This window comes from Mastomys coucha, chromosome X, assembly GCF_008632895.1.
Source record: "Mastomys coucha isolate ucsf_1 chromosome X, UCSF_Mcou_1, whole genome shotgun sequence".
In the NCBI taxonomy this organism is placed as follows: Eukaryota; Metazoa; Chordata; class Mammalia; order Rodentia; family Muridae; genus Mastomys; species Mastomys coucha.
In genome coordinates this window covers 102435329-102446450 of record NC_045030.1, presented here as the reverse complement: position 1 = coordinate 102446450, position 11122 = coordinate 102435329, and the positions used below count along the sequence as shown (strand labels likewise).

The window sequence follows — 11122 nt, the reverse complement described above, 5'->3', positions numbered from 1 at the left end:
GTTTTTTTTCGAGACAGGGTTCCTGTGTATAGCTCTGGTTGTCCTGGAACTCACTCTGTAGACCAGGCTAGTTTTCTCCTTCCCATGAAAGTTGTTTTCAGGGCTTGAACTCAAGTCTTCATGCAGGGATGCAAGCACCTTGACCCACCTGAGTCATCTCGCCAGCCTGCCTTTCCTCTGTAAGCCATTTTATTGTGCGAGATGCCTTCTTTCTGGGTTAAGTTATTTGATGCAAAGAAGATTTTATTTTTGCCATTATTTATTTAACTCATAAAATAGCCTGGTTTCCTAAAGTAATATGAATAGTTTATTTGTCAGGCTGGAGGGACAAGGTCATATAGGGGCCACCGGATACTCACTGCTATTGAGTGCAAGGACGATAGCCCTGCAAAGGCTTCTTGCAGATGTGAGCAAAACTAGGAAAGAAAGGGCTTTTTGCCAGATGTGGTGGTACATGCGCACGCGCACACACACACACACACACACACACACACGCACGCACGCACGCACGCACGCACGCACGCACGCACGCACGCACACGAACTCGATTCCATGCTTTATTGTATTTATTGATAGTGATAGCACTTTTTGGAAGGAAACAATAATCTCCATCCTTTATTGGTTATGCCAAAGATTGGACCTAGGGCTTTCTATATGTTAGACAATTGCTTTCTCCCTTGGGCTACATCCTCAGCCCAATCTACATACCTGTAGCTAGGAAAATTATGAAGTAAACATTTTTGCATCCATATCCATACATCGGTATACCATGAGGCTATTAAGATGTAGTGTATATGTATAACATGAGGACATCACGTTCTTTTCAGTTTCTGTGCTTATGCAGATTGTCTTACCAGTACCTTGTCCTTTCAGCTTCTTGATCTCCTTTTTTGAGGTTCTCTCTCTTTTTTTAAAAAAATTTTTTTTTCTTTTCTTTTTCTTTTTTTTTAATTTACTTTATTCACTTTACATGCCAATCGCATCTTTTAACAGCTGCTTTTCTTTTTTTTAAATCTATATTAGTAGTCTGTGTGCTCAAATGCTATGTCAGACAAAAAAAAGGTGGTTGGAGAGACAGCCATGGGTGCTGGGAACCAAACTCTTATATTTTTGGTTGTGAACGTAGCCTTTAACAGCTGAGCCATCTCTCCAGCCCTTTTGAGGTTCTCTTATCCTTTCCCCTTACACCATTTAACATAATAGTTGTACCGCATGACTTGCTGCTTGCTGACCACCTTTCAGAGCCATGTAGAGATCCTGCTGTGATTTTTGTTTTTTCCGAGACAGGGTTTCTCTGTGTAGCCCTGGATGTCCTGGAACTCACTCTGATTGCCTCTGCCTCCCAAGTGCTGGAAATATAGATATGTGCCACCATGCCTGGCAAAAATCCTTCTGTGTTTTGACCATGACTTGATTCCACCAAAACTCTGGTGGAGATTTAATTGCCAAATGACTTCTTGAGAATGGGCTGGGTGTCTGGCTGTCTGCCCTCATCAGGGGATTAGATGAGAACCCCTCTCAGAAGAGCATGTTTGCTTCTGTGTTAGTCACTTTCTGTTGCTGGAGCAGAATACATGAGGGAAACAGCTTAAGATTGAGTTCGGCTCATGATTTTAGAGGTTTTGGTACATGTTTGGCTGGCCCCATTGCTTTTAGGCCTTCCTTGGGCAAGGCAAAGCTTTATGAGGGAGAAGCATGGCAGAGGAAGCAGAAAGAGAGGAGAGTGACCTGGACAATGTACCCCTCCTGGCCACATTTGCAGTCACATGCTTCCTCCACCTGACTCTCATCTTCTGTTTTTTGTTTTTGTTTTTTCTCGTAGACCAGGCTGGCCTCAAACTCAGAAATCCACCTGCCTCTGCCTCCCAAGTGTTGGGGTTAAAGGCGTGCACCACCACAGCCTGGCTGGATCTCATCTTCTAATTCCCAAGCCTCCTTGGACTTGGAGGACCGAGAGATTATTGGTCAGTCTGATTAGGTCAGAGTTCTTTGGATCCAATTTGAGGCCCAAAAGCCGCACCTTTGAACATTACACTGGGACTAAACTTTCGATGCAATTCTTCCTCTTTTACTGTGTTAGGGTTTTCTTTTCCTTTTCTTTTTCATTTATTTGTGTGCATGCGTGCATCTGTACACATGAATATTTAAGTCAGAGGACAACTTAATGAGTTGATTCTCTCCATCCACACATAATCTGGGTTCTGGAAATTGAATTCAAGCTGTCAGACTTGGTGGCAACTGCTTTCGCCCTCTGAGCCATCTTGCTGGCCTGAGGGTTTTTTGTTTTTGTTTTTGTTTTGAGACAGGGTTTCTCTGTGTAGCCCTAGCTGTCCTGGAACTCACTCTGTAGACCAGGCTGGCCTGGAATCCGCCTGCCTCTGCCTCCCAAGTGCTGGGATTAAAGGTGTGCGCCACCACTGCCTGGCAGCTGGCCTGCGGTTTTATTTGAGGGTAGGAGTAGTTGTAAGTGTAATGTATGTTGATGTATATGAGCAGATGGCTTGCAGCTATGTGCAAATGCATAAAGGCCAAAGAAGGACACTGGCTATCTTGCTCTGTCACTCTCCATTCTATTTCTTTGACCTATCTGGAATGTATTTATTTGTATTGTATGTGCATTGGCGTTTTCCCAGCATGTATGTCTGTGTGAGGGTTTCAAATCTTAGAGTTACAGACAGCTGTAAGCTACCATGTGTGTGCTGGGATTTGAACTTGGATCCTTTAGAAGAACAGTCAGTGCTTCTAACTGCTGGGTCATCTCTCCAGCCCCCATAGATCATTTCTGATACAAGATGGGAGGAGGAAATTCACATATATGCACATATACTTTCAAGCAATTTCAGCAGTGTTTTGTTTTTGAGACACATTTTCTCTTTGTAATAGCACTGACTGGCTGTTCTGGAACTCATTTTGTAGACGAGGCTGGCCTCAGAAATCCATCTTCCTTTGCCTCCTGAGTGCTGGGATTAAAGTCATGCACCACCACCATCCCAGCTATGGAAACATTCCTTTCTAGGCTGGGCAGTGGTGAATAATCATGTGGAAGTGTAACAAAATAAACCCTCTTCTCCCCAAGTTGCCTTTGGTTGTGGTACACTCATTGAGAATATTGAGGCAGAATAATAACAGTTCCCCCTGGGGCATGGAGTAAGAAATGAACCTTAAGTGAAGCCTGAACTGTTATCTTTTAAAAAATGTTTTACTGGTATGTATTAATTATATAAAAGAGTGGCTTTCATAATGCTTTAACATGTTTGTATATATGTATGTATGTATGTATGTATGTATGTATAGAACTTTGATAATATTTATCTCCCCATTACCCATACTTAAAATGATTTGTAGTGCCATCTGTTTTTGAGTTAATAACTTGATTTCTTTCCTCCTCCTCCTGTTGTTGTCTTTGTTTTGTTTTGTTTTATTTTTTGAGATAAGTCTCTATGTAGCACTGGCTGTCCTAGAATTTGCTAAGTAGGCCAGGCTGGCTTGCTTCTGCCTCCTAAATGCTGGAATTAAAGGTATGTACTACCATGCTTAGTGATTTTCGTCTTAGTAATATCTGAGTATCTCCATTGTACATATATCCTATATATGCCTGTGGCCTCCAGGTGAAAAGCCTTAATGCCAATCACCTGGCTACTTGCATGGATCTATGAATTTTTCCATCTCAATGCAGAGTCAGAAAATCTGATGTTGATGCTAGAGATCTGTGTCTTAACAAGCTCCCAGTCCAAGAAACTCTAGAAATAGAAAATTGAGAATCATTGCCCTTCAGTTTTTGTGGTTTGAACCTAGGGCTTTGTGAATGGTAAGCAAGTGCTCTACTATTGAGCTATATCACCAGCCTGAGAATCAGTTTTTTAGCCTTTTGAGACAGCGATCATGAGAGCAGGCTGGCCTTGAGCTCATGATCTTTCTGCCTCCACTGAAATTACAGGTGTGAGACATCACACTTGGCTTGGAAATCTTTTTTTTTCTTTTCTCGAGACAGGGTTTCTCTGTATAGCCCTGGCTGTCCTGGAACTCACTCCATAGACCAGGCTGGCCTTGAACTCAGAAATCCACCTGCCTCTGCCTCCCAAGTGCTGGGACTAAAGGCGTGCACCACCACTGCCCAGTGGCTTTGGAAATCTTTAAAGGCTCAGTAGGTCAAGTTAGCTTAGTAAAAGAGGACTAGCAAGAGAACAGTGGTGTGAGCCTGTACTTAAAGGTAACAGAGAAGCATGACGGATATAAGGACCTAGAATAAAACTTGAAAGGTAGAAGGGTCAGGCGTGATAGTGGATGCCTTTGATCTCAACACTCAGGTGGCAGAATCAGGCAGACCTCTGAGGCCAGGCCAATCTGGTCTAGCCTATACAGTGAGTTTCAGAATAGCCAGACATACCCTGTCTTCAAAACAAAAATGTGTAAGGTAGGATGTGACCCGTAAGATTAGAGGAGTCATAGGTTGCTGGCTACATCAGAGAGGATTTGTAATAACCAGATTAAGCAGCTTAAACTTTGTAGACTATGGGTCCACCAGAGACATTTTTGAGTTAACACCTTAATTGAATGCCTATGTTGGGCATTTTTGCCTATCAATACTGTAGTTTGATGACACTCATTATATTCACATAATTGTGTTCAAATAATTGTGCACCTTCCACTAGAGCTAATTTTGGACATTTTCATTACCTTCCAAAGACATTATTTTTAAAAAAACATATAATTTATTTTTATTTTATGTGTATTGGTGTTTGTTTTGTCTGCATGTATGTCTGGATGAGGGCATCAGAAGTCCTGGAACTGGAGTTATAGAGGGTTGTGAACTGCCGTGTGGATGCTGGGAATTGAGCTCGTGTCCTCTTAACCTCTGAGCCATCTCTGCAGCCCCAAAAAGAAATTCTTAACTGATTAGCCATTATTCCTCTAGTCCTGCTGGGTTTATAAAGTGGGTTTGGTTTCCATTTCTCTGATAACTAACATGGAGCATCTTTTTATGTTCTTATCTTTTTTTAAAATTATACTTTTTAGTGTAGAGTAAATATATTAATGGGATGCACAGATATTGCATATCTGTTGACACTATGTATTGATCATCTTCACCATACCTTTATAGAGCAGGCTGGCCTGCAATTTAGGGATCTATCTGCCCCTGCCTCTCCTATGCATGACACCATACCTGGCCTCACCTACTTTTATACATTCCTCTGTTCCTTTCCTTTCCCCTCTTCTCTTTCTCCTATCCCAGCCCCCATTAGATACCTCTTCTTTAAGCTTCAGGTTGTTTTGTTGCTTTTTCTCCTCTGAGAGAGGGGGAAGAATTTGGGGGCTGGTGATATCCCTATATTCTGCCCTTCTGAATTATAGAGAAAATTATTTCATTTTCTTTTATGGTCAGATAATGCTCAATTGTGTGTTGTTGTTGTTTTTTATTATTATTATTTTATAATTCCTATAAAGGTAAGGGACTTTTCTTTGCCTGCCCTAGCTCTGAAATAATGACACAGACCTGGTATATTATGTTTTTTTCACTATAGCTGAGTAGGGTACTCATCTATTCTAACCTGACTCTGCTGGCCTGGCCTACTTCCCAGCCACCTGGCCTGTTACTTGCCCTCTGAGTCTTGTCCTGACTAGGATCAGAAGTCCTGTCTCTCTCTTCTCCTGCCCAGTTTTTGGGTGAATCAGCTCTTTATTAACCAATCAGAGGTGATAGAGAACAATCTTTACATATCATTGAGACAGGAGATGCTATAATAATCATGACAGTGCCAACATCTGGACTGCAGCCAGATCTCTGGGCATGGAAATCAGCATCCGAAATACACAGTGTACAAAACCATCCCTCAACAAATTTCTTTTTATTTTTTTATATGCATTGGTGTTTTGTTTGCATGTATGTCTGTGTGAGGGCATTAGATCCTCTGGAACTGGAGTTACAGACATGTGGGTGCTGAGATTTGAACTCAGGACCTCTGGAAGAGTAGTCAGTGCTCTTAACCTCTGAGCCATCTCTGCAGCCCCTCAATTGTATATTTATATTACATATATGTATATGGGGAGCCTGGCTGATTCCAGAACATGGGTATTGCGTATAGCACTGAGATGAACATGGGTATGAAGGGATCTCTATACTAACTGATTTTGGTGGGTAAATGCTCAGAAGTGATCTAATTGAATTACAAAGTGGCTTTGTTGTCATTTTGAGAATGTCTTCCATAGAGACTTAGTAATGTACATTCCCAACAGCAATTGTTTACTTATTGTTACTGTGTGTAATATGTGTGTGCAGGTGTCAGAAGACAGCTTTGGGATTTGCTTGAGGGCATTAGAAGCCCAACTTAGTTACAGGACTGGATGAGCCTCAGCTGGTAAAGTGGTTGCCTAACATGCACAAAGCCCTGAGTTCAATCCCCAGCCACATAAAAAATTGGGCATAGGGACTGGAGAGATGGCTCAGCAGGTAAGAGCACCGACTGCTCTTCCAGAGGTCCTGAGTTCAAATCCCAGCAACCACATGGTGGCTCACAACCATCTGTAATGAGATCTGACTCCCTCTTCTGAAGTGTCTGAAGACAGCTACAGTGTACTTACATAAAATAAATAAATAAATCTTTAAAAAAAGATTCTTTAAAAAAAAAAAAGAAAATTGGGCGTAGCACATGCCTAAAATTCCCAGCACTCATGAGGTGGGGTAGAGGCCAGAATATAGTTCAAGGTCAACTTTGGCTATATAGTGAGTTTAAGAATTTCAAGGGATACTTGAAAGTGCTTTAAAAAAAAAAGCCCAACTACAGCCTGGATTCCAAAATGTACTGTAAAGCTTTCATAGGTTAAATATTCACTCTGTTTCCTTTCTTGGGAATTGACTTCGGAGGCTCCTTCAAACAAGTATTCTACCACTTGAGCTAATTTGCCAGTCCCATGTCACATTATTTTTACCTTTTTTCCTTTTTAAATAGATATGTGCAAGAAGCCAAAGAAGCAGCTAAGAGTGGAGATCTGGAAGAATCATTGAAACTTTTCAACTTGGCAAAAGACATTTTTCCCACCAAAAAGGTGCTGAGCAGAATCCAGAAACTACAGGAAGCTTTGGAGCAGTTGGCAGAAGAAGATGATGATGATGATGAATTTACAGATGTGTGCAACTCTGGCTTGTTGCTTTACCGAGAGCTGTATGAGAAACTCTTTGAATACCAGAAAGAAGGCATCGCTTTTCTCTATAGCCTGTATAAGGATGGAAGAAAAGGGGGCATCTTAGCAGATGATATGGGATTGGGAAAGACTGTTCAGATCATTGCTTTCCTTTCAGGTATGTTTGATGCTTCCCTTGTGAATCATGTGCTATTGATCATGCCAACCAATCTCATTAATACATGGGTCAAAGAATTTGCCAAGTGGACTCCAGGAATGAGAGTGAAAACCTTTCATGGCTCCAGCAAGAATGAACGCACTCGAAGCCTGACACGGATTCAACAAAGGAATGGCGTCGTGATCACTACCTACCAAATGTTACTCAATAATTGGCAGCAACTTGCAAGCTTTAATGGGCAAGCATTTGTATGGGACTATGTCATCCTTGATGAAGCCCATAAGATCAAAAGCGCCTCTACCAAGTCCGCAATCTGTGCTCGTGCTATTCCTGCACATAATCGAGTCCTTCTCACAGGAACACCAATCCAGAATAACCTGCAAGAACTCTGGTCCCTGTTTGATTTTGCTTGCCAAGGCTCCTTGTTAGGAACATTAAAAACTTTTAAAATGGAGTATGAAAATCCTATTATTAGAGCAAGAGAGAAGGATGCTACCCCAGGGGAAAAAGCCTTGGGACTTAAGATATCTGAAAACTTAATGGAAATCATAAAACCCTATTTTCTAAGGAGGACCAAAGAAGAAGTGCAGATGAAAAAGGCAGACAACCCAGAGGCCAGACTTGCGGAGAAGAGTACAGCTGTTGAAGCCACTTGTGAGATGCTTTCCCTTACCAGGAAAAATGATTTAATTGTTTGGATACGCCTTGTGCCTTTACAAGAGGACATTTATAGGAAGTTTGTGTCTTTAGATCACATCAAGGAATTGTTAATGGAGACGCGCTCACCTCTGGCTGAGCTGGGTGTTTTAAAGAAGCTCTGTGACCACCCTAGGCTGCTGTCTGCCCGAGCTTGTCATTTGCTGAATCTAGGGACTGCCACATTCTCTGCTCAGGATGAAAATGAGCAAGATGTTTCAAATATGGACAGCATTGATCACTTAACTGATAATACACTGATGCAAGAGTCTGGAAAAATGATATTCTTAATGTCCCTGCTAGAGAGACTTCAAGATGAAGGACATCAAACTCTTGTGTTTTCTCAGTCGAGACAAATTCTCAACATCATTGAGCGTCTCTTAAAGAACAAGCACTTTAAGACATTGCGAATTGATGGCACAGTTACTCATCTTTGGGAACGAGAAAAAAGAATTCAGTTATTCCAGCAAAATAAAGAATATTCAGTTTTTCTACTTACCACGCAAGTAGGTGGTGTTGGCCTAACGTTAACTGCAGCAACTAGAGTTGTCATTTTTGACCCTAGCTGGAACCCTGCAACCGATGCTCAAGCTGTGGATAGAGTTTACCGAATCGGCCAAAAAGAGAATGTTGTGGTTTATCGGCTAATCACGTGTGGAACTGTAGAAGAAAAGATATATAGAAGACAGGTTTTCAAGGACTCATTGATCAGACAAACTACTGGTGATAAGAAGAACCCATTCCGCTATTTCACCAAACAAGAGTTAAAAGAGCTTTTCACAGTGGGGGATCTGCAGAACTCTGCAACCCAGATGCAGCTCCAGAGTCTGCATGCTGCTCAGCGGAGATCTGATGAGAAACTAGATGAGCATATTGCCTACCTACACTCACTGGGCATAGCAGGAATCTCAGACCACGATTTGATGTTCACCCATGATCTGTCTGTTAAAGAAGAGCTTGACATGCTAGAAGACTCTCAGTACGTTCATCAGAGAGTGCAGAAAGCCCAATTCCTTGTTGAATCTGAGTCTCAAAATACAGTGGAAAGACAAAGGACTGGAATTGAGGAGACCTGGCTCAAAGCACAGGAATTTCCTGCTCAACAGAAGAAGAAAGGTACTGAATTAAACAAACCTCAGCCTCAGCCTTGGCGCCTTCTGACTAATCCTACCCAGGTAGAGGCTATCAGTTCTCAAATGGCCAGTGTAAGCATTTATGATCAGTCTGCAGAGAGTGAGCCGCAAGAGCACTCCGAGGCACACGATGTCACTTGGCTGCAAGGTGATCAGCACCATTTCGAAAGTCCATCTGATGCTGGCACTGTAGCTTCTTTACCCCAGGGGGCTGAAAGTATAGGAGACGTTTGTACTGACTCATTCTTGAGCCCTGCAAAAGGTTTTACAGCTGAAAATGAAGCTGTGCAGAAGAAGGGATTACAAGCCTCACCTGGGCAAGAGGCCTCGTCAAAGAACTTGGGAAGTTCTCATTATTTACCTAGACAATCCAGCAAGGCTGATCTTGGGCCAAATTTAGATCTACAGGAGAGTGTGGTTTTATATCACCGCAGTCCCACAGCAAATGAAAATCAAAACCTAGAATCAGATATACCCATGATTGAAATATCTGATGACTTGTCAGCATCCCCTAGTGCACTTCAGGGTGCTCAAGCAATCGAGGCCCAGTTGGAGTTGAAAGAGGACCCTTTAGAATCACCACCGCAGTATGCATGTGATTTCAATCTTTTCCTGGAAGAATCTGCAGACACTAGACAAAACCTCTCCAGCAAGTTTTTGGAACATGTTGAGAAAGAAAGGAGCTTGCAAAGCCCTGCAGCTAACTCCGAGGCAGAGTCAGCACTTAATCTCAGTTTGGATTCTTCTAATAAGAGTGGTGAAGAATCAGAAGTGGTTACTGTGAAAACCCAAAACAAAGCTAGACGGATCCTCTCAGATGATGAAGATGAAGAAGATGCTTTGAAAGGTAGTTTCACACATTCATTTAACATCTCTCCTTTTCCATTCTCATCTGTGAAACAATTTGATGCTTCAACTCCCCAAAATGAAGGCAGTCCATCTCGAAGGTTCTTTTCACCTAAAATACCAGATGATGTGAATACGTCCTTACATTCTAGGAGGAGGTCTCTGGCTTCTAGGAGGTCTTTGATCAATGTGGTTTTAGGTGATGTGGAAGATATGGAGGAAAGGCTTGCTAACAGCAGCGAGGAGGAGAGTGAGCCAGGCCTTTCAGAAGAGAGCAGTGAAGAGGCCGTAGCTGGCACAGAAGAGCAGCCTTCTGGGGCAACACTGGCTTCAGAAAACAAGTCCAGCAACTTGCCCATGTCTGAGCCTACTTTTCCAGCCCCACAGAGCTCCCCCTGTGCCCCTGAACCTTTGCCAAGTGACCCTTTGCTTGATCCCGCAGTGGAGGCTGCTAATGACTATGAGACTCTTGTAGCTCGTGGGAAAGAACTGAAAGAGTGTGGGAAGATACAGGAGGCTCTCAACTGCTTAGTTAAAGCACTTGACATAAAAAGTGCAGATCCTGAGGTCATGCTCATGACTTTAAGTTTGTACAAGCAACTTAACATTTGAGAACTTTATAGCCTATTTCTTACGTCTAAACTGAAATTGGATATACATGTTTTGTTCAGTAGTTCTTCCCTTGAATATTGCATTTTTTCCCCTTTAGGCATGCTTTGCAAACTTTCAGAAGCGTTACTTTTAATTGATATTACCTAAAGTTTTGTGCCGCTCTTCTGGCTATTTTTACTGTGAAGAGGACCATCTTGTCTGTGAGCTCAGTTCTGAAAATTAAAGTGCCTTTTCTCAAGAGTTTTTCCATTCATCTTCTTTCACAAGGTGGCGGGCAGATGTATACAGAAACTCTTTAGTTTCAGTCAGCTTGTCATTTAGCATTCCAAATCTAAGCTATCCCTAATAATGTGGTGTTCGTGCTTCCAGCATAGCTGCAGACTGTACCTGTACTACTCAGCAGTCTCGGGCACTTGTAGCCTGTCTTGGAGTCGCTCTACCAACTGGTTAATTATCTTCACTTACTCTTCTCTTGACTGTCTGTTTTTCTTCAAACCAGTTATGCTGTGGAGTTTTTTTTTCTTCAGTTTTGGGTCTT

General features: G+C 42.2%; 1 protein-coding gene across 1 annotated transcript in view; it reads left to right on the top strand.

Moving 5' to 3' along the window:
* Window positions 1-10822, top strand: part of Ercc6l (ERCC excision repair 6 like, spindle assembly checkpoint helicase) — a 13604-nt gene extending 2782 nt beyond the window's left edge. Inside the window, exon 2 of the mRNA XM_031365927.1 lies at window positions 6948-10822. Within this exon, the coding sequence (XP_031221787.1) occupies window positions 6948-10584 (3637 nt within the window). The 3' untranslated portion in view covers window positions 10585-10822. The remainder of the gene's footprint in view (window positions 1-6947) is intronic.
* Window positions 10823-11122: the final 300 nt, after the last annotated feature.